Source organism: Brachyhypopomus gauderio, chromosome 3 (genome assembly GCF_052324685.1).
Source record: "Brachyhypopomus gauderio isolate BG-103 chromosome 3, BGAUD_0.2, whole genome shotgun sequence".
Lineage (NCBI taxonomy): Eukaryota > Metazoa > Chordata > Actinopteri > Gymnotiformes > Hypopomidae > Brachyhypopomus > Brachyhypopomus gauderio.
In genome coordinates this window covers 8,392,973-8,419,568 of record NC_135213.1, presented here as the reverse complement: position 1 = coordinate 8,419,568, position 26,596 = coordinate 8,392,973, and the positions used below count along the sequence as shown (strand labels likewise).

Below are 26,596 nucleotides of genomic sequence, written 5' to 3'. Positions count from 1 at the left end.
CACCGCGACAGCCCTATCTCTCTCTCTCTCTCTGGTCGGGGGGCGAGTGAGCAGGTGTGATTCACCACTCTGCACAGACATGCTGTCCATGCAGTTGTCATGGAAACGAGGAACCAGTTTGGCCCGGCTTGCATGCACATCAATATTCTGAATATAAAGGCAGAGAGTAACTGTGGGAGGTTGGGGGGGGGGGGGGGGGGGGGGCGCGGCAGGATAACTAGAAGGTTTAGCCGGCCGCCGATCCCAGCGGTAGTGCAGGAGGCTCCTGTGTGCTCCTCTCGAGCTGGGCCCCCTGTCTCCGTTGTGAGCAATGCGAGCCAAAATGCTTCTCCCTTATTCACTCACAACCAGGCCTTTGAGAACTGCCATTGGCATGCAGAGTCTGACCTGGCACACAAGCTCTAAAGGTACAACGGGGGGAGTGAATGGCCATATTGCTCTGTTGGTTGTGCTGGGCTTGTACATATCAGCTTGAGGGGGGGAGATGTTGAGTCATTGCTCAGTTCTGGAGACCACGTGCCAGCGTTGTTCTGCTCCTGACGTTCTGTCAGTAGGACACGCCCTCGAATTTTGCCCTCGCAGTGATGATTAAACAAACGTGTCTGGGGAAATGAAAGCATTAGGTCAGCGCTAAACAACGATTCTTTGTGTTTCCCCACTCCAAATGGCGTGTGAGTAAGAAAAAGCTTTATTCTGTTTGGGTTGAGTCATCAAAAGTGCTCGTAGGAGTAAAGGCGAAGAGCGTGTGAGGATGTCGCTGCAGGGGCACGTGTGCTAATACTCTAACGCTGCGTGTGATGAACCACGGATCGCTGGCTGCTTGTGTGGACGGACGTGTCTTCTGTGAGGAGTGGAATGTTACAGCACATTCCTGTAACCAGGAATGGTATTCTGGCAGTTGACTCTGGAGCTAGAAAGGTGAAGGAGGTGTGTGTGGGGTGAGGTGGGGATGGGGGGGATGAGGTGCCTGTTTCACTGCCTGACTGGAAACATCAACTTAAGCTTTAACCTTAACAGTGCACATACAGTAGACGCAAGTCTGTGAGGAGTAATTGAGGGTGGTGGGATAACTAAAGTGAGACACTAAAGTCATATAGTGCTTTAGGAGGAAGGGCTTTGGGTAAAGTGTTGAGGAATTTAGATGTGTAGACCATGTCTGTAAAGTGTTGAAGATCATCTGGGTCCATGAACACACCTACACACACCCCCACACATTCTTTATGGCCACACGTTTCAAATTAAAGGTGGGCAAGAAAGGTCCCTCCTACACCACTTGCCCAAATTGTCCACTGAGACATGTACTCACATGCACACTCACATGCACGCACGTACACACACACACACACACACACACACACACACACACACACACACACACACACACACACACACTGGACAGAGAGTTCTTTGAGTCAGTGATGCATGTGCCCCCTCTTCTGTCGTTTCCTGTCTTTATCAGGTTTTATCTCCCTCTTTTCACACTCCCACTCTCATTTTCATCAGTGAAGGACACACAGGAGCCATCAGAGGAGTAAATAAGTATCTCCTTGTTTGCCGCGGAGAGAAAATGTCAGAGTCTATGCTTCCTCATGGACGCATTACTGAGTTCTTCTTGTTTCTGGTAATCCTGGCCAGGACATGCCCTTTCTAAACATTTTCATGTGCGCAGTCAAACGCACATTGATTCAATCTTTATTTCTCTCTCTCTCTCTCTCTCTCTCTCTCTCTCTCTCTCTCTCTCTCTCTCTCTCTCTCTCTCTCTCTCTCTCTCTCTCTCTCTGCCTCACTCACACATGAGCCCACACACACACACACACACACACACACAGACCCTGGGCTTTATGACTCATCACAAGGATTCTCTCTCCACCCTTTAAGTTCCAGCTGAATTACTAAGTACATTCTCCATGAACATGTTTCACAGCTAGGACAGATAGAAAGTTCTAGTCACCACTTCTTAACCTACTCAGCTTATTACAGTTTTTGTTAATACAAAATATTATTTTTACAGCCTATAGTTGCTGTGTGGTAGCCAGTTTCACCATAAAGGGAGGGGGGGGGGGGGGGGGGGGGGGGGGTTGCACTTATTTCTCACTAACAGCTGGTTCGATGTCATGACTAGTGTATGTGGAATGACTAAATACTCATCAACATCAGCCATCTAGTGGTCAAAATGTGTCAGTGCGCTGTCTCTGCACCCGAGAGTCTGCTGTGTGAGTGGGTGGGCTGACTCGTCTCGCTCTCCTCTTTCAGGCGATCACTGAGGATGGAGGCAGGTTCGGTCGTGCGCGCCGTCTTCGAGTTCCTGCCCAGCGTCTCGGAGGAGCTGCCCCTCTTCGCCGGCGACGTCGTGGAGGTCCTGAGCGTTGTGGACGAGTTTTGGCTGCTGGGAATCAAAGATGGAGTCACAGGTACAGGTCTGCGTCACTGCGTCACAGGTACAGGTCTGAGTCACTGCGTGACAGGTACAGGTCTGCGTGACAGGTACAGGTCTGCGTCACAGGTACAGGTCTGTGTCACAGATACAGGTCTGAGTCACTGCGTCACAGGTACAGGTCTGCGTCACAGGTACAGGTCTGCGTCACAGGTACAGGTCTGAGTCACTGCGTCACAGGTACAGGTCTGCGTCACAGGTACAGGTCTGCGTCACTGCGTCACAGGTACAGGTCTGAGTCACTGCGTGACAGGTACAGGTCTGCGTGACAGGTACAGGTCTGCGTCACAGGTACAGGTCTGTGTCACAGATACAGGTCTGAGTCACTGCGTCACAGGTACAGGTCTGCGTCACAGGTACAGGTCTGCGTCACAGGTACAGGTCTGAGTCACTGCGTCACAGGTACAGGTCTGCGTCACAGGTACAGGTCTGCGTCACAGGTACAGGTCTGCGTCACAGCGTCACAGGTACAGGTCTGCGTCACAGGTACAGGTCTGAGTCACTGCGTCACAGGTACAGGTCTGCGTCACAGGTACAGGTCTGCGTCACAGGTACAAGTCTGAGTCACTGCGTCACAGGTACAGGTCTGCGTCACAGGTACAAGTCTGAGTCACTGCGTCACAGGTACAAGTCTGCATCACAGGTACAGGTCTGCGTCACAGGTACAGGTCTGCATCACAGGTACAGGTCTGCGTCACAGGTACAGGTCTGCGTCACAGGCATGTTCAACCCTAAACAGCGTAGCAGCGGAGTGCTCACATCAGTTGCATGCTGCTAGGAACACGGACTTACTGACTTTAGCATAGGCACATAATGTTATTGCATTATCACGGAGCCTTAAAGTTACTTAAGCTAACCTTACCTTACTTAAGCTGCATATGGGACGTATTTTGTTTCTTCTTCTGTTCGTGTTGTAGGCCAGTTCCCCAGCACCTTCGTCGAACCCGTCACCATCCCCCCTCCAAAAGCCGCAGAGCAACTCTACGTGTGTATCAATGCCTTTGCTTCCTCAGAGTCCGGCTACCTGCCCCTGAAGAGAGGTAAATACCCCGCACCCTGCCTCGTGCCTTTTTTTTGATGTTCCTCAGTATAAAATCCATTTATTCAGACAGAGGCATAATGTCATATTGGAGAAGTAAACCTTCTAGTGTAGTCCTAACGTAGGCCACTCTACTGAAGTAGTTTCTGAAAAATGAAAATACTTTAAAAATAATGTTTCTGCTTTTTATGGATGCCTTGTCCTTTGATGTGAAGGAATTGTTTAAAATTATGTTGCAGTAGCTATAGTAATTATGGTAATTGTAATTATGGGTTAACACATCACGTCTGCTTTTAATGCAGGTGCGTTAACAAAAGCTGTTTTGATCCCCACGCCCACTAGATGGCACCAGTAGTGCAGTTTATGCCTGTGGACAACTTGTTATCCTGTTACGAAATGCATTCCTTATACTGTTTTTTGTTGACCCTTGAACCTGCCACACACTGCCTCTTCAACACTCTCTAGCACATTTTCAGATGCTTCAGAGTGTAGAGGCGTGTTTGGTGTGTTGATTTTTGATTGCTTCTACTGATGTATGCAGTCTGGCACCCAGTGTGGTCTGGACACATGAATCGAAACCCCAGTTCCTGTAGTTGTTTTTCTGTGAGCAGGGGAATGTCAGATGAGTGGTGTTTCCTGCGAATCACTCTGCACAATCCCTGAGTCTTTTAGTTTATGACCTAGACACAATAGGAGGTGGAGCCGGGCTGTTTGGAATGTGACCTTCTGACTCCTGGCTTCTCATTTTCTGTGTGTGTGTGTCTATGTGCACACGTGTACTAAACCTACGAAACCACCAAACTGAGTTCCAATAGCTTATTACCGTGTCCTGGGACTACTAGGACAGACAAGGTGTGTTGAGTGAATCAAACACTGATGGTGCACGTGTGTGTGTTGTGCTCTCTTCCCCAACACAGGTGACGTGGTGGCCAGCGAGGGCGGGGCGGACGTGACCTGGCAGAGGGGCCGGGACGCCTGGGGCTCACGTGGCCTCTTCCCCACGTCCTGCGTGAAGGAGCTGGAGCTGTCCTGCCGTTCCAGGCAGCTGAGCGAGCGTAGCGCGGCCGCCCAGGCCTCCGAGCTGCCCCCGCACGCCCTGGGCCGAGCCCGCGCCCTCATGGGCCTCCGCGCCCAGCTCGACGAGGAGCTGGACTTCCGCGAGGGCGATGTGGTCACCATAGTGGCCGTGCCCGAGCCGGGTTGGTTCCGGGGTGAGCTGGACGGCAGGACGGGCGTGTTCCCCGAGGGCTTCGTGGAGCTTCTCACGCCCCTGCGCTCGCCGCAGGAGGAACCCGAACGTCCCAGCGCGGCCCGGTACGAGCAGCTGGATGAGGAGGAAGAGGAGCAGGAGGGAGTGAAGGACGACATGGAAACGGAGGCTCGGCAGCATCGGGAGGAAGACGAAGATGAAGGAAGCGTGTACGGTATCGCGCTGTACGAATTCCGGGCTCTGGAGACCGGGGAGCTGGACTTTGACGTCGGGGACAGAATCCGGATCCTCAGAACGCTGGATGACGGCTGGTTAGAGGGGCAACTGCGGGGCAAGAGGGGGATCTTTCCCCATCGGTTCGTTAAGATGGATACGCAGTTACAGACCGTGCCACACATACCGGATGGAAATGAGGAAGTAACCCCCCCTGAACAACAGCAAGCAGGCAGTTGTATCCCAGAATGCAGTTCTGGTGAACGAGATCATGTCGTACCGGAGTACGGTCAGGACTGTGCCCACGAGGACCACACCGTGTGGGATCTGGACTACTTTGAACGCAGGGAGAAGAACAACGATGCATGCTTGAGGGACACGCAGTCTAAAACCTCAGGGCAGGGGGATGGCTCTCAGGGCAGGGTCCAGGGGTCCGGGGTCCAGGGGCCAGGTCCCCGGAGGAGAGAGAGGCCCCCACCCCCAGTCTTCCAGCCCGCTCGCACAGGCCATGCCATCAACAGGCCATTCCAAAGGGCGGAGTCAGGCAGGCCCGGCCCGACCCGACCGCGGTTACCCCCCCGGCCGAGCCCCCACGTGCTGAACAGCAGGCGACACAGTAGCAGCAGCCGCAGTGGCCTGCCCGAACCCCCCCCCATCCCCAGTGCCAGGAGCCAGAGCCTTAAGCAACCTCCCAGAACCTTCTGGACCAAAAATAATGGGCGGCACACCTCCCAAGACACCGGCTACCCCTCCAGCAGCGCTGCCCCGTCCAGCCAGGCGGAGGTGGACAGGCCCGAGTCGATCCATCACAGCAGCATTGGCCACGACCACCTCGGTTCTTGCGGCCGCGGTGACCGCAAGGTGTGGTCGCACGGGCAGACCAACGGGCTTTGTGCGTCTCAGACGCCGGACTCCCCGGCCGTGTCTGCGGGCAACCTGGAGGACAAGCTGTCCCAGCAGCTGCTGGAGTTTGAGAAGAGCCTTACGGGTGGTGCCACAAGGGGCGGGGAGGATCAGAGCAGGGCGGAGGCGCTCGGCGATGGCTGGGAGAATAAGGCCTCCCGCCACTTCTCCATCTTGGACTTCAGCAGTGAGAGTGATATCATCCGAGGCTCCTCCCACTCACCAGTAGACCACCTCCTGCCTCGTGGCTCCTCCCTCTCTGATTCGACGTCTTTAGAGAGACGGAAGACTCTGCGGCCGCCTCCTCCTCGTCCTAAGGTCCTCAGACCTCCTCCGAGCTCTCGCGCACCTCCTCTTTCCAACGGCCGCCTCGCTCCGCAGCCTTGCAGGCGGCCTCCTCCTGCACCCCGGCCGCCTCCGCCCTGTCCTCGCCCCAGCCCGGACGCCTCGGCTCGCCCCCCTGCGCAGAACCTCCTCTTCTCGGCAGAGCCAGAAGAGGAGGTGCGGGACGATGGGATCGAGGAGGCCGAAGACGCTCTGGAGGCCGAGCGGGAGAGGGAGCAGTACAGGCTTCTCCTCAGGCTCGGGGAGGTGGAGAGAGACATCGAGGTGTTCACGCGCACGGCGCAGGAGCTGCGTGGCATTTTGGAGGAAGAGGGGGACGAGGAAGAGGAGGCCCGCCACCAAGCCCTGGAGAACTTCGCCATGTGCACCTACACGTTGGAGGTCCTCACACAGGAGCAGCAGCAGTTACGAGGTAAGCCGATGTAGTTCATGCATGTTTCAGTGACAAACTACAGCTAGATGGATTTATCTGAAGCAGTGGCTCCGAGTTCAGGAGGTGGTAGTGTAGCTGAACTTAGCTGCTCGGAATATAAACATCTGCTAAGGTAACGTCCATTCAAGTGTTCTGTATGTTTAGTCATTTGGTCACAGAGGTCAAGAGGTCAAATATGCTAATAACCTTTTGGACTTTTATTTATTGCAGTAATATGTTTGACTTGATGTATGCGTGAATGATCAAATCACAGCCACTAAAAAGCCAGCATGCAAATAGCTATTCCTCTGGCTGGCAAGTTTGATAGACATATAAATAATACAATGTACACAGTGAGTCATTAAAAATGTCAGCTGCATTGTTAATGACTGAACTGACTTAATCCACTTTCTCATGATCAAAAAAAGATTAATTTAAATGTAATTTAATGTGATTCCTTGCATTAACCTACCTGTGCTCAACTCACATTTTCTGTTTTAGTCCTAACTAAACAAAATGTACTACAACTTAAGAGAATTCTTTGAAGTCACCTCTCTCGCTCTGTCCGTCTGTCCAGTCATGGGGCTTCACTGTCTGTACCCCGGGGTACTTCCTCTACAGTCTGTCAGTCTGAACTCCCCATGCGTTGTCTGTCTGTCCTGCGGTGGGGGGGTGGGGGGCTGGGGCGTGCTCGGACGGTCTTCACCGAGATTGCAAGCCCTCAGCAGCAGACTCAGACTGCGAGTGCTCTGACCAATGTGTGGCCACTATAATGGCACACAGACACAGACATCCTGCTCCCAGAGCACTTCTCAACTGGGTTTTGCTGTTCCTGTTTTTTCTTTCTTAGCCGTCTGTGGAGAGTTTCCTATTTTGAGAAAACCTAACCATTATTTGAATACCAACTTGAAAAATTGACATAAGTAAGAAAGTGTGTGTGTGTGTGTGTGTGTGTGTGTGTGTGTGTGTGTGTGTGTGTGTGTGTGTGTGTTTGTGTGTGTGTGTGTACGTCAGCAGGTGCTTTTTCCAGCTGTGTATCTGGCTCAGCTGTTGTAGAGGCTGAATTTGTGCCATCTTGCCACGACACATTTAATGTGTTTCCCCCAGTGTGTCAAATACATCAGTCATGTATTTATTAGCACTCAGGGGTGTAAACACTTGCAACCCTAGATTCACAGCAGAGAAATTTCACCCATTTATTTCAGCCATTTATTCAACTCTACTTTATTAGATCTTGTAAAACAAGCATTTTATTGGTGCGTTTACTCACATTTCCTATTTGCGTTCTTCCTTCCCTCTTTGGCCTCCTGTCCGTGTGATTGGACGAGAACTGCAGCAGTCTTCACACACACACTTGTTACTCGTTAGTAAGTTCTAGTGGCCTGCTCAGCTCTCCACGCTTCATTAAAGTGGTTCCAGCAGAGAAACCTCCCAGCCAGAACACGCCTGCCTCGGCGTTTACGTAACGAGGTGTTATGATAAGCATTGTTTGCTGACAGGTTTGTCTTTCCTGTGCAGTGCAGTGAGCATGTGTGTGTTTTCCGGTGCTGTAGCCGGGTGTGTTTCGCAGCCGGGAGGGAGGATCAGTACCAGTGGCCCTTTGTCTCTCGGTATGGGGATTGCAGCGAGAGAGAGAGTACAGCAGCCAGAGGGTCAAAGGTCACACTGAAGGGAGGAGGACAGGCTCTTGAAGTGGCTGTGAGAGGAGGAGAGGTGACGGAGAGGGAGGGAGGGGAGATGGAGAAAGAAAGAAGTGAAAGAGGAGTGTAGTGAAAGAGTCTGAGTAATGAGGAGTAGGTACTGTGTGTAAGGGCGCTATGGGGGCGGGGGGGGGGGGGGAGTAGAAGCATGGACAGAGGGACATAAATGGATTGGGGAGAGCAACTTGAAACACAGAAGTAGCCAATCACAGAGCTGAAATGCTTTTGTGTGTGTGCTGGTTGTCACGTTGATGGTGAGGCATTCTCTGTCCAGGGGCAAACCTTCTCACAACGAGACATACCAGGTGGTGGAGTCTCTGACCGTGCTTCTGACAAGCTAGTGTGTGGATAAATATGTGTTTGTGTGTGTGTGTGTGTGTGTGTGTGTGTGTGTGTGTGTGTGTGTGTGTGTGTGTGTGTGTGTGTGTGTGTGTGTGAGACAGGGAGATGGAGAGAGTAATTAGAATGCTAGTTAAGGAAATGTTGAGAGATTTTCCTGGTGTTTTGGTTATAAAGCATTTGATAAGCACTGTTATTTCTTCAATGGGCATTCACACCCACCCTCTCTTCTCTCAGAAGCAATACTCCTGTGTCCTGCAGTTTACATCTGAATGTCTTGGAACAATAAAACTCCCATAGGACAGCATTCACTCAGCAGTTGTTTGCTTGATTATATCCTACCTGAGCATAGTCATTATTATATCACATATATTCAGTTTCTTAGGGCGGTGTATCATAATGCTTTCTTTTGAGGAAAGGAACAGGATATTTGCTGTTTAAACCAACCTTAGTGTTTAGGAGTTCGCTCTAGTGGACCACGGGCAAGTAAATAAAATGATGTACCTGCATACCTTAAACAGCAGCAGGTCTGCCCCTGAACCCTCACGCAGCGCGTGTTGTGTTTCTCTGAACGTTTTCTGAGGTAATGCGAGACCCTTAAGTCTGACTTTTAGACCTCTTGGGTATAAAAGAACAGAAAAGCTTTTAACTTGATTTCTCATTTATTCACTAAAGATTTTTCATGTACTTTCTGTGTACTGTATGTGTACACTTGTCTTCAGTGCACTGCAAATTCTCTTTTTTCTGAGGGTTGTTTGTTTTTAATGTCAGTGTTTTGTTTGTTGTTGTTGTTGTTGTTGTTTTTTGTAGACAGCAGTATTAAGATTGCATGCAGCGTAATTGCGCCTCTGACTGCGGGTGTGGGATATTACACTACAGGCCGTGAGTCGGTATCTCTTTCTTTTTCTTCTTTTTCCCACACTGAAACATGTCGTCTCTGAGAGCAGGAGCAGCCCGCAACAATAGCCCATTGTCCCAGAGTACTTTCCACCGCACAGTAGTCTCAGGAATACACCCCGCCTGCCACCAGCTGTCCCAGATCATCCCACTGAGACATGAATACGGTTTTTAGGAAATCATTGCAATCCTATCGCCCTCCGTATGGACCAAACCAGTGTTTGCACCGGTGAGCCCGGTCTGAAAGGGTTATGCTATACAGACCGATACGGGCCGGGCAAGATCCTACCCCAGATGAAGTATGAGCCAGTTTTTTAGAGTTTCAGCCGCACCTTAGCAGATCGACCCACTAAACAGTTAGAAGTGTGAGTAGTTTTAAAAAAAAGTGTTTGTCAAACAAAATTTTAAGAGTAAGCGTGACAAACCCAGCTTTAAGAAATGAAAAATATTTTCCCAGCTGATAGTGTCAAGTTTAAAAGGACGTCAAAGAAGTTTCTACGGAAAGTGAGTAAGCCTCCCTTCTCTGTGGAGACATTCCTGTGAAGTCCTGTGTGTTTATGCAAACAGGATCTCCAGCCAATCACAGTACTCCTGTAACCCGTAGTCATGTGACCTTGGTGAGTAATTACCCTGAGTTCCTCCCTCTTTCCCTCCCCTGTTCCCTCCCTGCCTCCTTCCTATTGGCTGTGTAGGCACAGGGAGTGAGGGATTAAGTTTCTCACATCTGAACCAGACAGTCCTGCTCCAGCAGCTGCCGGAGGAGGAGAGTTTGGAGAAAGAGTGAGAGTCTCTGCCCGAAAGAATGTCCGGCAGGTGGATTTGTGCGTCTGCGGACAGTAGCCATCGACGCTGTGGGGGTAAACACGGCGATTGGTGGTGACGCGGAGATCCTCACAGAATGAAGGCACAGGTGGCACTGGGACAGCCCATTATGTTCACCCCAGTGGCCCTGGACATGAGCAAGGCTCCTCCTCGCAGAGGTAAGAGCGTGGAGGAGCTGGTGAGTGAGAGCTGGGTGAGGGAGAGGTACTTCCAGATGCACATGCACTACCAGCAGCAGCAGCTACGGCTGCCGCAGCCACAGGTCATCTACCCGCAGGACTTCGTGGCCGCACCGGGCCGCGCGGAGGACCAGGCCTACCACAGGCAGGCCGGCAGCATGCGTCAGCCCAGCTGGGAGTACGAGGACTGGGACAGGGTCTTGCACGGAGAGGGGTTTTCACAACAGAGGAACCAGTTCTCCTACCAGACACCCGAGGCTGTGATTCAGGAGCCCAGGAGGCCAAGGGAGTGGGCGGCCAACCATTGCTTTTATGAGCCCAGGGAAGATGTGAATTATGCTGACCGCAGAGAGAATAGGGATTATATGCCAAGGACCAAAGAGAGTGCGGCGCAATCTGAGCGGGACAGGTACGACTCCTGGGATTGGGACGATCGCTATGATGGGAGGGAACCTTACGGTAGGAGAGACCGATACGCATACACATACGACAGAGAGGACAGGGATTATTATGATAAAGAGAGAGACAGTTACAAGGAGAGGGATTATTATGATCAGAAGAAAGACAGTTACAAGGAGAGGGATTATTATGATCAGAAGAAAGACAGTTACAAGGAGAGGGATTATTATGATAAGGAGAGGGACAGGAATAGAGAGAGGGGTTATCATGAGAAAGAGAGAGACCGGTACAGAGAGAGGGATTATTATGAGAAAGAGAGAGACCGGTACAGAGAGAGGGATTATTATGAGAAAGAGAGAGACCGGTACAGAGAGAGGGATTATCATGAGAAAGAGAGAGACCGGTACAGAGAGAGGGATTATCATGAGAAAGAGAGAGACCGGTACAGAGAGAGGGATCGTTATGATCACAGAGACCGTGATTACTGTGACCACAAAGAACTGGATACCCATGACCGGCGTGACCAAAAAGACTGGGATAAATATGAGCGTTACGACCACAAAGAGGGCAAACCACGGGACTACTGTGAGACGAGACAAAGGCAGAGATACGGATACCGAGAGGAAGATGACTACGACCACAGGGAGAAGCACCAAAGTGAGCGAAGGCAAGGTGGTCCGCGAGAGAGCGATCAAGACCGCGGCAAGACAGAACGCTATGCGCAAAGAGACAAGGACCCCAGTGAGCGAAGGACAGGAGACCGCTATAAAGGCAGAGAGGACATGGACGATCTTGGGACGGTGGACCGCAGAGGAACGTCAGATGCTGACCCCGATAAAGACCTCTACCCTAAAGACAAGGGCACTTATGAATATGGAACAAATGACCGCCACAAACCCAGGGACAAGGTCCAGAACAGGTACAGAGGAAAAGGCCCGTCTGATCGCCCGGAAGATTATAGTGAGCAAAACGAAAAAGACAGTGTTGACGGGCAGGAGAAAGACCGCCACGAGCCCCGCGCTGCAGACCAGTATAATTACAGAGAGGGCAGAGGGCGTCGACTGGATGACCGCTCTGATAGTGGAGTCAAAGACTGCTTTGACCACAGGGAGGGGCAGAGTGATCAGAAGATGGACCACTACAAAGATTTCACAAAGAGGGCCCCTTACCTGGACGCTGAGCAAGAGGGTTACAGCAGTGACCAGAGCAGTTGGAGGCTCTGGAAGGAGTGGGAAGAGGATGCTGACCACGCACAAACACTTAGAGGACCGGGGAGCCACTGTGATTATGGGGAGAGCAAGAACCAGGCACCGATCCATCCAGGCTTAGGAAGACCGGACCTGGAGAAACGAGGCCAGGGCCAAAATAGGCTTTACGTGGGTTCTTTGGACAGGAACAGCTTTTACAGGAGGACGGCTCCGAGCTCGCTGAGGAAGTCTGAGTTTGTCATCAACAGGAAACAGAATCAAGGTAAAACATGAAAGGAGGTCAACACAGACAGCACCTAAACACTTAAAGAATGGGGGGGGGGGGGGGGGGGGGATCAGTCTGAGGTGAGGTAAAGGAATGAAATGGAAAGTACATTTATGGTCCTGCTATGTGGCAGAGTCCACAGGTGCGGTCACCTTTGTTTCCTGTCAGACTCTGACCTTCAGTGTAGGCCTGATACAGTACTTAATCGATACAGGAAAGCAGAGTGCTGACAGTGCTGGCTCCCCTCTAATGACTAGCATCCATGTTTGTGAGGCCAAGCTGTCTGGCTTCTCCTGTGGGGCTGTGAAAGTTTCACTGCTTCTCAGGCACGCAGGGTGGGGAAACTGGTCCAACGGGTTCTATTACTTCTCTTAGTTTTTGTTGCTTCACTGTTTCTCACTCCCTCACATTTTTGAGTCAATATTTCCTCTTCACCATTTGGACTAATAGCACTTTTTCTGAGCAAGTAAGAAACTATGGAAAAGCGGGTTCATTTATAGCACAACCAACACAGACCTTGTTCAGTCCTGCTATGCTTTATTCTCATGAGTGTTAGCATTTTGACTCAAACACTCATGTCACTGTCACTGAATTATAAGGAACCAAGAAATTCTAATAAAAAATGGAAATGTGATACAGAAAGATGTAAAAGAAAAACATGCTAAATGGCTAATTTAAAAGTGGACAACATTTGTGTCTGGTAGCTTTGTGTGTCCGGAGTGTTAAACCAAAAGTGTATCAAGGTTGTCCCATACTGTGATTATAGTGTAAACTGTCCTGTGACGCAGATTCCTTTGACCTGTATTGTGTTTTGACGTAGAGCAGGTGGCCAGGGAAGCCCAAGATAATCCTGTGTAGTAGAAGGGTGAAGTATGCACCCACTAGCGGAGGGGAGGCGTGGAAAATCCCTCTAGGAGAAGTTGTGTCTGGGACTAGGACGTGCCTGGCACCAGAGACACTCCTCCGCCGCAGGAATACCCTACTGTGTGTGTGTGTGTGTGTGTGTGTGTGTGTGTGTGTGTGTGTGTGTGTGTGTGTGTGTGTGTGTGTGTGTGTGTGTGTGTGTGTGTGTGTGTGTGTGTGTGTGTGTGTGTGTGTGTGTGTGTGTGTGTGTGTGTGTGTGAGAGAGAGAAGGGGGGTGGTTTATAGTGAGGAGAAGGCTGAGGTCAGCTTGTTGGGGAGTTTGACTACACTCTGACATAATTATAGATATCTCAAGTGTGTTGTGCTTTGGAGTTTTATATTTGAGATTCTGAACTGGAAGCTAAAAACATCTCAGATATACAGAAATGTGTTCGTTAGCATCTTAAGTCAACAGTAAGACAACTTGGGCTTTTCAGAACTGCTTTTGAGGCATGACAAGTTGGCTATTGGTGCATAGTGTATCTGAGATAAAATTTCATGATCTAATTGGATTATGTGGTTTCTTTATTTGAATGTGACACTGATCTAACAGTTGAAGAAGAGTTTTAACTTGCAAGTGTTAGCCAAAAATGTTTACTGGAAGCATCAGAGCTGATGTAATGGTGTGTGGAGACGTCTGTTGACGGCCTTAAGAGCCCATGTGCAGCTGTCCCTGAGGAAAGGATGAGGAGAGGGATTACACTGAGAGCGTCTGGCAACACGGCCTATAGGTAACGCTAAGTCACGGGCCAGCCTGTTGTACTAATACCTGCAATCACAAGCTGTCGAGGGAATTAATGACTTAATATAGGTCATGCTGGCCATCGTGTGACAATAAACATTTGCACAGACACTAACCGTGCCCACTGCGTGCACACATGCAAACACTTGATGTTCACAGCGACAGCAGAATCGGTGCACGTCCGTGCAGTTCACAATTGGTGCTCACTGACCCACTGGTTGAAATGACTTGATGGTTCTGATTGCCAGAGCTTGTTTTTGAATATAAGCACATCTAACCCTCTGCCCTCCCCTGATCTCTGATTGCACAGATGCAAGTGCGAGGAAAATGAATGCAGACCGCAGTCATGCGTGCTTTAACTCCAGCTCGGAGGAGTACTGATTAGTGTAGCGCTTCATCGGCAGGCAAACTGCCAGTCTTGACCTGTGAGGCCCAGCAGGGGTGAAGCTGAGCCCGGACGGCCCGATTCGTCCGATCAGGGTCCCTACATAAAGGGCCCTGGGGCAGCTAGCGTGCACGCAATTACTGCATATCTCGGAAATGCCGATCTGCCTCTGTTCGGGAGATTATGTACGCCTAAATGACTTACACTGCACAAACACATATTAGGCATGATTACTGTCTTATCGGACAGGAGTGGTGAAGAGCTAGATATGGGACAGAACGGACCAAAGGTAGCACTGTTGCGTTCAGCCTGAAGATTATTATACAGTGTGTCGGAACGTGAGGGGACTTGAGTGTTCACTGGGATATCGACCAGCTTGCAGCACATATTAGAGCTGCGTAGTTAATCATAAACTGACTGAAGGAGCAGGCGGGGCAGTCGTGAACTTTCAGGAGTGCCTGTCCGTTCCTGCTAGCTCTTAAGACAAGTGTTTCGTTACAAACTGCATCTGATCAAATCTATTGGTTGTGTTTGTTAGGAGTGCCCATTCTCCTGTTTAATGATGTGTGAGTTGACGGATTACACTGATGTTCACACTCTGGCTCTAGGGTTCCTGCAGTGCATTACGCAAGGAACAAACCAAACCTGTTCTCAGCTGCTGTGACTGTCTTCCTGCCCCAAACTCGAAACAACATATATGCTCTGATATCACTGATATCACTGTTAGGCAGCGGTTAAGATGTTTTATTAACAGTTAACAATCTCTCTGTGTTGTGATGACTTTGATTTTGAAAATGTAAAACACAGATGGGGTTTCAAGTGAATATGCTTCAGGAAAGCTCTTATGCCCTCTAGGGTGGATAACTGTGAATTCTTTATGAAGAGATTGACTGAGTTCAGAAAGACATCTGGAATGTGACTTCACTACTTTTTAAACAATACTAACAGAGACCTAAGGTCTGACCCAGCTGAAAGCCCTATCTGTTTAGACAAATTGCCTGTGGCGGAGCTTTTAAGCGACAGGAAATAATTTTCTTGAGCTTTAAAGAAGTGTCATTTGTAAACCATCTTTTGAATAGGCTCCAAGTTTTCTATGTAATCTGACACTTTATTTAGTGACGCAATGTTTACTTCAGGCGTAATGCAGAAAGGCAGGCAGGGCTGTACATTTATTTATTGCTTTTTGTCACAACAGCATTTACGATGTCTCTAACTGCCTGTCATATCTGATTTTCACACATGCCTATACATGTACGCACACACAAACATCCACATATAATCCACACAGTGTAAAAAAAAAAAGTCAAATCTCGCTAGCTGCCCCACTAGCTTTCAGTCTTAGCATAACACAAGGGGTATGCCAGCTCGTCTCCATAGCAACTGTGCAGTCTTATGTGAACTTTGTTCGGAGCGCACGGCGCTGATGGTGTGTGACCTTAGACTGCGCCGTGATGATCAAACAGCTCAGAGGCCGGGTGTGCTGCATCGGCATGGAAACCACACCAGGCCTTCACGTGGAAACCGAGCTGGCCACTCACCTCGCGGCTTTCGGCTTGCATAACCGTGGAGGTCAGAGGTTGTTCAGAGTTTACATTTCGCCTGAACTCCATTTGACTGGGCAGTTCTGTACTGGGCAGTTATTACTTTCAAAAGTACCTTAAGTAAATAGGTTTTTCTGCAGGAAATGTAGTATACACGTAAGAGAGAGTGAATGGGGTTTGGTTGTGGGCTGAGAGTGTGTGGGAAGAGACCCTCCACCTGTTGATACACCTCAACAGTGGGAGTATGTGCTGAGATCCCGAGAGGCCTTATATTGAGATCTTCAAGATCTTGATGGAATTTTGGGGTGGATTTGGAGAGGCCTAGCAAGGGTCTAGTCCCACTGAAATCACGGAGCGGAGCTGGAATGGCTTGGCACTTAAGTCTGTCATGATCTTGCGCATGTATGAGTGCCAGTAGTCCAGCTCCGGGCTTTTGTGCATGCACAGTGAACTGGCTGTGCTCATTCAGTTGTGTGTAATACTTTTGGGTTCCCATGGATTCACATGGTAATGTGGGTTCAGAATGGAGGCAGATAATGAGCCCTCCACGCGGGCCCGGAGAAAAAGAGCAGGCCCCCTCAGCGACCGTGACCTCCCTGCCTGGGTGGGTGGATGGGTGGGTGTGTCTACCAGGATCAAGAGTGTGTTTACGTGATAACTAATGGCAAATGAAAGATCAATCAAGTCTCATACTTAAATTTGCATCACTGATAATATTCATTTGAAACTGGTTCAAGTGTTCAGAACCTGAATCGGAAACCGTATTCATATTGGAATGCTTTCAGAAATGTAGCAGCCGATTATTGTGCAATTGTGGGTGTGTGACAATTCCTCACTGGTTTCCATTCCTCACTGGTCAACACGACGAATTGGAGATTGATTTATGACCAGTGGCCACATTACTGAAGTGCACTGTTCAGAGAGACCCTGCACAGTGCTGCAGGCCAGCTACACCCACTACACTGCAGCCAGAGAGAGAGAGGTGGTGTGACACTAAACCAGCGAAACCATCAGTCAGGCCATAACTCACACACGCTAGAGTAACGGCCCTGCTCCTCTTACCGCACACATCCATGGTCCTCACGCATCATTTCCACACACTCCCATACTTCACAGGATTTGTGGCAGGACGTATTTTATTAATCCGTATTTTTGTTTCTCCTTATGTCCCGCATACAATTCTTTCATCACTTCTTGGTCAGCCAGTTGAGTCTTTTGCTGTTGTTGTCAGAGTTGAAGTTCAGGGCTCCTGAACTGTGTGTGCAGCTACTTGAACATGGGAGTGTCTTGGCTGGCTTCTCAACAACCTCTTCCAACTATGTTTGTTATGCCGTGTGGGAGTGGAAGCCGAGGTGACCTGGATGACATCTTTTACGGGGACTGAGTCACGCGTGGGAGTGAACGTCCTGAGCGACGGTGCTCTTGTGCGTACGAGTCATCGTCAGATCGTGGCCAACCTGGTTTTGACTTGAGCCGTCTTAATGTAGGGAGATGGCGAAATATTTGGGAGAAAAAAAACGATGTAGTGGATCTTCAAAGGCATGTTTTCAGAGCAGAGTGTGTCCATGTGCACGTGACGGTGTGTGTGTGTGTTTTAAAACAAAGCAGACCGATCAGGCATGTTTATGAAGTCTGTGTGAAGAGGGGTGTTGGGACGCACAGACAGATGATGTTGGCATATTTCCCCTGCAGTCTGCTGCTCTTTATCCTACTGGTAGATAGAAGTGGTGGAGCCAAACCTCACACACTAAAGGATAAAATGGGATATACAGTATTTAAATGAGGCTTGTCGCTGTACCGATGTGTTGGGACTGGAAGGCGGTGTGAAACCGCCCTGGAGCCATTAGTTAGCTGGCTAATCTCTTCCTGCTCTTCTTACGAGTCAGCAGCAGATTTAAGACCGATGTCGCTGCAAGTCACCACCTTCGATCCGAGGTGCCCTGACCATGTGATGCTTTTCCCTGTACAGGACATATGGGAAGTCCCAGTCCTGGAGGTATACACCCCTCTGTTTACTTTTAACGCCCTTTGGTTAGCAGTCACCTGCTGATGGTGTAGACGGGAGTGTGTGCAGAACAGTAAACAGCGCTGCTTTATGTCTGGAATTACCTCTCCCTACCGTGAAGTGGAATCAGGAAAGACCGATTCACAGCCAAATTCACGGCCGACGGTCCTAACCATGCCCGTGTTTGGAAGCCTTGACTCTTTTTTTTTTTTGGTTTTTGTCTTGTGTGTCCTGATTTAGAGCAGCCCCAGCCCCTGAACGTCCATGGCTCAGTGGGTGCTGTCACAGCTCTTTGTGTTCCCACAAAGGCCAGTTTTAAGCTCCTTTATGAGGACGCAGCGGGGCATGAAGGCAGTTCTGTCCGCGCCAATCCCACCGTCCTCTCCAGCGCAGCCTCCGTGCCGTGAGCGGGGAGATCAGAGAGTGGCCGGGTTTCGCCCGCAGTGTGACGGCCTCCGGACGGCCCGAGGAGACGCTGGGCCAACTGACCTTCTCTTTCCACCCCCCACCGCTTTGCTAAGCATTTCCCATTATCTTCATTCTATGGATCTATTTAAACAGCTAATGAAACCACCACATCAACTCGGCAGTGCGACTGACACCCACGAAAAGCCCTTTGAGGCAGAAGAGTGGAATATTCCACTCGTCCTGTGTTCATAGCCTGTGCTTACTCTGTGCTTGTTCAGAGATGACCGCAGCGGCGTCTAAAACGCTGGAGTCTGCGCCGGCCTCTGCCGCCACCACTGAGGATCCGGAGCAGAGGATGCTGGAGAAAAGGTCAAAGGTCATAAAGGAGCTCCTGCAGACTGAGAAGGACTACATAAAAGACCTGACGATGTGTAGGACAAACATCATGGAACCCATGAAGAATAAACAGGTGGGTGTAGTGTGTATAGGTGGGTGTTGTAGTTCCCTTTGTAGGTTTTAGTACTGTCATCAAAAAGATGAATGTTTGGCCAAATAGCCGCACCCTGTTCGGTATGGAGTTTTATTGTGGCTGAGCATGGATTCTGTTTTAATCATCTGAGCATGAGGGCTCCCACTGTGTCAGTCATCCCACTGTGTATTAGCGCTCCCACTGTGATCGCTTTGGTCTAAATATAATCTTTATACACTGTCAAAGTCCAGAATATAGAATATGATGGTCTCTTTGGTCTAATTATAATCTTTATACACTGTCAAAGTCCAGAATATAGAATATGATGGTCTCTTTGGTCTAATTATAATCTTTATACACTGTCAAGGTCCAGAATATAGACTATGATGGTCTCTTTGGTCTAATTATAATCTTTATACACTGTCAAGGTCCAGAATATAGACTATGATGGTCTCTTTGGTCTAATTATAATCTTTATACACTGTCAAGGTCCAGAATATAGACTATGATGGTCTCTTTGGTCTAATTATAATCTTTATACACTGTCAAGGTCCAGAATATAGACTATGATGGTCTCTTTGGTCTAATTATAATCTTTATACACTGTCAAGGTCCAGAATATAGACTATGATGGTCTCTTTGGTCTAATTATAATCTTTATACACTGTCAAGGTCCAGAATATAGACTATGATGGTCTCTTTGGTCTAATTATAATCTTTATACACTGTCAAGGTCCAGAATATAGACTATGATGGTCTCTTTGGTAACATCGAATCTGTAACTGAGCTCTCCAGCCGGCTTTATGAAGCACTTCAGGACACTGACTCCATAGGTAAGGCACACGGAGCACATTTCTGAGTAGAAAATCATGTATCCATCTCCTTGGGCATTTCAGACAATATCTGTCTTTTTTTTTGTTGTTTATGTTTTTAGGAAACGTCTTCTTGGACTTCAAATGTGAGCTGGAAGAGGTGTATAAGGTTTACTGTCAGAATCATGACGACGCCATCTCCCTGCTGGAGACCTATGAGAAAGATGAGACCATCCAGAAACAGGTGCAGCAGTGTCTGGAGACTCTCAGGTGAGTAGGAACCAAAGACACGGAGTCTTCTGCGGGCCGGAGGCTCAGTTCAGTGCACGGTGTGGCTGCCACTGCAATAACATGTTTGGGTCAGTCTGATGCATGACCGTACTAATTACAACAGCCTTGGTTTGTAATTTAACTGTGTGGTTCATTAAAAAGGCAAAGTGGTTGTGGAGTATACTGTTGTGTTGTGTTTGACCTCTAGATATGTTTGTGTTATGGTTCAGGTCCTTAAGGTCAGACTACAAAAACAGTGTGTTTCATTGTACTGCAGGAAAGCAGTCAGGCGGCTCAACTTTTGTTTTTTAGCTGTCTTCCTTCAAAAGGCATTTTGATTGGTCAGTGGTGAACCGAAAGCATCTGTAATGCCAAAGCGGAAAATCTGCTCTTCATGTGTTTTATAAAGTTTGTTCAGATTTGATGTAAATCACGGTCTTAGTTTGAGGTCATTTATGTTTTCAGCAAACGAATAGGAATATTGATAACTAAATATGGTTAAATACGTTTGTCTTCTTGTCTGTGCGTCATTCATTCTTTGTCGTGGTGTAGCAGAACCAGAGAAGAATGTGGCCCTCCTCGTTTCTCTACCTGGCTAGTTTCAGTCGTTCTCTCAGACCTTTGATGGCATAGTTCTTTGTCCTTTCCATTGAAGCGTGTTATTTTTAACATGTTTTGATGCTGCAGACACAGTCCCCAAGTTGAACAGATGAGTTATTTCATAGCCTGCAGCATTCTGCCCTCTAACCTAAATCTCTCTGGCCTTTACCTCAGCAACATTTAGTCAAAATGGTGTATCTGACATGGTTCCTGCTTATGTCTGGTGTTGGCGTGGTTGGTTTTGGGTCCAGCTGAGGTCTTCTTGTGCTGCGAGAGCCCTGTGAGTGCTCCTGGGAAAAGTAACTTTTGATTTCTCCTCTCGGTGGGAGTGCCCAGGAGGCCCTGTGTGGGCTCACTGCTCTCCTAAAGGGTCTGGCTGCAGTTCCCTGTAGTCCCAGCAACAGAGAGCTTATTAACATGGTCCAGACCTCTGCTTGGAGTTTTGCATTGGCAATATTGTCTCTTGGCTCGCTTTGTTTATATTTGCTACTGTGGATCGAAATCACTCCAAACCCAATTCAGTCAATACAAATAAAACGAATGGACAGCCACACCGGTGGGTTTTTTATGGTGTCTGAATGTCCACCAGACACAGACCCCAGCATCATGTCCTATCTCTTCTCTCTTCTCTCCCTTCCTCTGGACAGAGAGATATACCGCGAGTGGTAAGTCAAAAGCCCAGAGTCTGCATGTGAAGTGTCTGACCGCATGCCTGATGCTCATTAACCCCAATAACTTCTTTCCTGTTTGTGTGTGTGTGTGTGTGTGTGTGTGTGTGTGTGTGTGTGTGTGTGTGTGTGTGTGTGTGTGTGTGTGTGTGTTTATGTGGTCAAGGGGAATGTTTATTCACCATACGTTTTGTGTATACTGTTTGTGTTTGGTTGCCATGGCTTCCTGTTGCAGCTATTTACTGTCTTGACCAAAGTCTGTGTCCTTTATAGCTCTGAAGGACAGATTTGTGCAAAGACTTTAAATCATGCACTTGCACAAGTAAAATGTAAATGTTGTCTTATGTGTTTTAAATTTTTTGTTTTTCTCTTGCCTGCAGCTGGCATAATGCTATTTGGTGATCTGAATTAAATGCATTAACACAATCTCTGAGCAAATTCCCACAAGTCCTTCTGCTGTTTTGGCTGTCGCTTCATTTTGTTGGAAAAACAGACTGGTTATTATTCACTGGTTAAACCAATGAAGCAACAGACTGGTTGTTATTCACTGGTTAAACCAATGAAGCAACAGACTGGTTGTTATTCACTGGTTAAACCAAGTCTGAGTTCTTCCTGCTGGCTTGGTGTTCTCCAAAATGACTTGTGTTGTTACTATATGCACCGTGGCGAATGTATCATCTGTGAAATGGGTTCTGTTTATCCCATCAATGACCATCTTCAGATTCACCCCTCTGCTACATGTTTTGTATAGTGCTTTTACTAAATGCATCTAAAAATGACATGCAGCCCATTTTAAAAGGATGACCACGACATGAGGTGGCTGTATCTTGAGAAACCTCTCCCCTCTCTCTCTCTCTCTCCTCTCTCGGTCTCTTCTTTCTTCTCTGTCTCTCCCCTCTCTCTCTCTCTCTCCTCTCTCTCTCTCTCCTTTCTTCTCTGTCTCTCCCCCCTCTCTCTCTCTCTGTCCCTTTCCCCAGGGGGAAGACCAACTACATCAATCTGGGCTCGTTCCTCATTAAGCCTGTGCAGAGGGTGATGCGATACCCGCTGCTCCTCACAGAGCTCCTGAACACCACGCCAGAGTCCCACCATGACAGGACGCAGCTGGGGGAGGCCGTGCTGTCCATCAAGGAGATCAACGTCAACATCAACGAGTCCAAGCGGAGAAAGGATCTGGGTATGTGTGCGGGGCACCAAGCCCGAGCACCCGTGCTCACGCTTCAATGTGCACGCCGAATGCCTCGCGCCAGGCGCGGCTAGGTGCTAATCCCACGTCGCCCTCTGCTGTTCGTAGTGGTGAAGTACCGCAAAGGCGATGAGGACAGACTCATTGACAAGATCTCCAAACTGAGCATGCACTCCATCATCAAGAAGTCAAACCGAGTGAGCAGCCACCTGAGGCAACTGACCGGGATCTCCCCACAGGTACGTCCCCCGTCTCCAAAACCCCGCCACGGCACACGCAGGCCGTCCGGCTGGCGGGACCCTCCTCTTCAACCTCTTTTCTGGCCCTCCCCCAGATCAAAGATGAAGCGTTTGATGAAGCGGAGAAGCGATTCAGACTCCAGGAGCGGCTAATCAAATCCTTCATCAGAGATATCTCCCTCTACCTACAGCACATAAGGGTACAATAATGTCCAACATGTTGTTTTTCAATATTGGCACATTAGTGTTTGGGCAACCCTCTGATTTGATGTGAATGCGGAGTAGGGCAGTACTGTGGGTTTAGGCCTCTCTGTGACGCCGGTACCGCCCGATACTGTATCATCCTGCAGGAGTCCGCCTCAGTGAAGGTTCTGTCAGCCATCAGCTTCTGTGACATCTATGCTGAGCGGCAGCAGGAACCCGAGCCCTTCCAGAAGGCCCACCGCCACATCAGTGAGACGGACTTCACACTGTTTGTGAGTCGTGAACGCTGACACCACCTCTTAAGTCCTTGGACCTATCCGTGGTCGAGCTACAGGTCGTGCAAAATAATAATCGAATGAAGATCGAATGCATCGTTGGTATTAACACCTAGCGTTGCACCTTCCTCATTGCTAGAAGAATGAGATGAATATGATGGGGATGTTTTGAGTTGAGCTTTGAAGGAGTAAAGGAGGGACAGTCATGAAGAGACTGTGGTAATGTGTTCCATAATTCTGTCCCAGTTTGAACTTTGGGGCAAACTTTATCCCGTTGGTCTGCATGAATCTTTCATTCATAGTCAGAAAAGAAACGTGTGGTGCATAGTGTGTATGTGTGCCAGTGGTAAAGCCCCCACATGTGTGTCTGTCTGTGTGTCATTAACCCTGCATGCCCCTGTGTGTGTGTGTGTGTGTGTGTGTGTGTGTGTGTGTGTGCGTGCGTGCGTGTGAGCAGAAGAAGAGGACGGAGGCCCTGGTGATCTCGCCCCTCAACCAGCTCCTGTCCATGTTCGCCGGGCCGCACAAGCTGATCCAGAAGCGCTTTGACAAGCTGCTGGACTACGACAGCTGTAAGGAGCGGGCCGAGCGCCTGCGTGATCGCCGCGTGCTGGACGAGCTGCAGGCCGCCCGCAACAACTACGAGGCGCTGAACGGCCAGCTGCTGGACGAGCTGCCCGAGTTCCACCGCGCCGCCGAGGAGCTGCTGATGGGCTGCACACGGGCCTTCGCCCAGGCCCAGAGGGACTTCGCCCAGGCCCAGAAGGACGTCATCCGCCTCGCGTTGGGGGAGCTCACCCCGCTCATGCAGGTAGGAGCCATACAGGGAGGGGGCGCCTGTGGAGGGGCGGGCGCAGGGTTTCATAGAGGAAGTCGTGGGCCGTGAAGCTGAAGGGTTGCGTGGTCTGGGTTCTTCTCTCATAGCTTCCGGGTGCTGGTGGTGCGGAGGGGAACCTGGTGGCCCTGTTCCAGGAGGACCACGGCCGTGTCCTGCAGCTGCTCCAGAGCTTCAGCTTCTACCCCGAGAGCCTGCCCACGTCTCGCAAGCCCTTCGAAAAGAGGACGCTGGAGAAGCAGAGCTCCAAGAAGCCGCTGCAGAATCCCGTGAGTGGCAGGACCTTCTTGTCGTGGTTCTCGTGAACCTGGCTGAGAACGTTGCTCGTCTTCAAACGTTTTGTTTCTGATCGCTGCTGTTCCTCCTCCGCGTGTAGCCGAACTGCGTACTGCAGACGAATGAGCAGCGGGTGGCGCTGTTGAGCCGCTACGACCCAGACAAACTCTTCCAGGCTGAGAGGAACTTTAATGCGGCACAGGACCTGGACGTGTCCATAATGGAGGGAGACCTCGTGGGGGTCATCAAACAGCAGGACCCCATGGGCAGCCATAACCGCTGGCTAATAGACAATGGTGGTAAGTATTAACTTCAAATTTACACAATTTGGTTTGAGATTGTATGATGGTGGTACATTGTGAATGTGGTACATTGTAAGAATAACTCCCGTTTAATGTGCTTATCCATAGCCGCAAAGGGCTTTGTTTACAGCTCCTTCTTGAAGCCCTATAACCCACGTAGGAGCCAATCGGATGTCTCCATTGAGAGCCATTCCTCCAATGAGTCAGGTTATGGTGGCTCCTCCCCCGTGTTCTCACGACAGAACAGCAACAGCACACTGACCTTCAACCAGGAGACATCCACCGTCAGCTTCTCTACAGCTGCCCCCCCAAACGTGGCACCCACACGGCCAGCTCAGGACTCCACCTCCTCCCACAGACACACCAATGCAGATTCTCCATCTCCTAACTACCCTTCCACCAATCAGAGAGACACCCTTGACTCCTCCTATAGGAATTATTCCAGTCACCGAGAACTGCCTGAGAAAAGATATTGTAGCACTGCAAACGACAGGGACTATTCAGAACCTTTGTACGAGAATCTAGCCAGTCTTAGAGATGCCTCAGACTCTACCTACTCTGGTCCAGCTCAACCCAGAGACCTTTCAGATGCTTCAGAGACAGATTCTTGCTCCTCAAGCTCGAGGAGCTCGAGACTCGAGCCGTCACAGAGGTATGCGGCCTATGGCTCTCAGCAGAGACGGAATGGAGAATGGTCAGCACAGCAAAAGAGGCCTCATAACCCTGCTGATGAAAACGTGGCGATTCGCTCGGACCCTGAGGCGGAGCAGGACGGCTCTCAGGTAGGTCTACTCGCGTAATCACAGCTGAGTCCAACCCAGGAAGTTCTGATCGGTTCAAGTTACACGCTTAACTCCTTCATGGAGCTCGGTACCGCACTCTGTGCCGCTTTTTGTTTTAGCGATCCGTCATTGTTATTGTTTTTGTCCCCTACAGATTTATTACGCTCTATATTCGTTCGACGCACGATGTTCAAATGAGCTCAGCATCTCGGCCAATCAGCAGCTGCGGATCCTGGAGTTCCAGGACATGAACGGTAATCAGGAGTGGTGGCTGGGCGAGGTGGGCGGACGGAGGGGCTACGTCCCTTCTAACTACATCCGCAAGTCGGAGTACACCTGAACGCCTCGCCCCACCTGGAGAGATTCAGGGAGCCTCGCTGATGAGGCCGGACCGCCACCGAGAAGCTCAGCTGGGGGGAGAGAGGCAGAAGAACAGACATTACCAAACCTCCGTAGGAGCGGAAGGGAAGCGCAGAGTCATCTGGGATCGTTTTATTGCTGCTGTTGAAGAGATTGTGTCTCTCCATGAACTGTATTACCCATTCCAGAACCTTCCCATTCCTCAAGGTCCGTTCTGGAATGTGAACCCTGAACTCTTCCTTCTGGCCCTCGTGAGGAGCGATCGGGCTTTCTGTTTCTAGAGCAGGGATGAGCTGGCCTGCCCGACATGGGTCATGTTCAGGATTGCACTCGAATGCCGAGAGGCGTGTGCGGTCAGCTGGGGGCAGGCCCGGAGTAGTACTAGCACTTACGTAGGTTTATTGTGAAGTGGAAAACATTGTACAAGATGTGCATGACTTTGGCATGAACTGAGCATGAGCTGATCTTATGCTGGGTGCTATGGAAGAAAGCAAACTGAACAAGTAGTTCCAGTGTGACGTTGCCGGCCAGTTGACAATCATGATGCACAAGGAAACAGACCCGTGTCTCATTCACCTGCTGTGTATTAATCTCTATGAACAAAAATAATGTTTGCATTTTTTATAGCACTCAGAACCAGATTCTGAATCCGCTGACGAGTATTTGTTTCCTGAGAATTTGAATGAAATGCAAGAGGCGTATTTTTTTAGCTTGTTTTCTTTTTGAATGCCTTCTGTATTTTGAGCCACTCACATGTGAATGAGTTTTTAAGAACTAGATTGGCTTGACCAATAGTGAGTGAGAGTTCAAATGTTGGTACCACTGAGGTCCTAGGGCCACGTTTGTGTCCCTTCTCCAGGTGTTTATTTAATCCTATTATATCTCATGCTGAACATGTATTCTGTACTTCAGTATCAAGTGATCTATTCCCTTACCGTTTGAATAAAAAAATGTAGGAATAACTGAGTG

At 49.5% G+C, this 26,596-nt stretch overlaps 1 protein-coding gene across 3 annotated transcripts in view; it reads left to right on the top strand.

Moving 5' to 3' along the window:
* dnmbp (dynamin binding protein) overlaps positions 1-26,558 on the top strand; it is a 33,483-nt gene extending 6,925 nt beyond the window's left edge. The window contains exons 2-17 of one of the 3 annotated variants that reach the window (XM_076999308.1): positions 2,254-2,411; positions 3,352-3,474; positions 4,391-6,556; positions 18,628-18,818; positions 19,552-19,651; positions 19,753-19,900; positions 21,148-21,165; positions 22,146-22,345; positions 22,463-22,593; positions 22,689-22,793; positions 22,944-23,069; positions 23,530-23,883; positions 23,997-24,176; positions 24,284-24,482; positions 24,594-25,267; positions 25,422-26,557. In XM_076999308.1, coding sequence (XP_076855423.1) covers positions 2,267-2,411; positions 3,352-3,474; positions 4,391-6,556; positions 18,628-18,818; positions 19,552-19,651; positions 19,753-19,900; positions 21,148-21,165; positions 22,146-22,345; positions 22,463-22,593; positions 22,689-22,793; positions 22,944-23,069; positions 23,530-23,883; positions 23,997-24,176; positions 24,284-24,482; positions 24,594-25,267; positions 25,422-25,607 — 5,046 coding nt within the window. In that variant the 5' untranslated portion in view covers positions 2,254-2,266 and the 3' untranslated portion in view covers positions 25,608-26,557. Of the gene's footprint in view, positions 1-2,253; positions 2,412-3,351; positions 3,475-4,390; positions 6,557-10,211; positions 12,363-18,627; positions 18,819-19,551; positions 19,652-19,752; positions 19,901-21,147; positions 21,166-22,145; positions 22,346-22,462; positions 22,594-22,688; positions 22,794-22,943; positions 23,070-23,529; positions 23,884-23,996; positions 24,177-24,283; positions 24,483-24,593; positions 25,268-25,421 lie in introns of those variants that run through there. The other 2 variants (XM_076999309.1, XM_076999311.1) reach the window with 2 other exon arrangements.
* Positions 26,559-26,596: the final 38 nt, after the last annotated feature.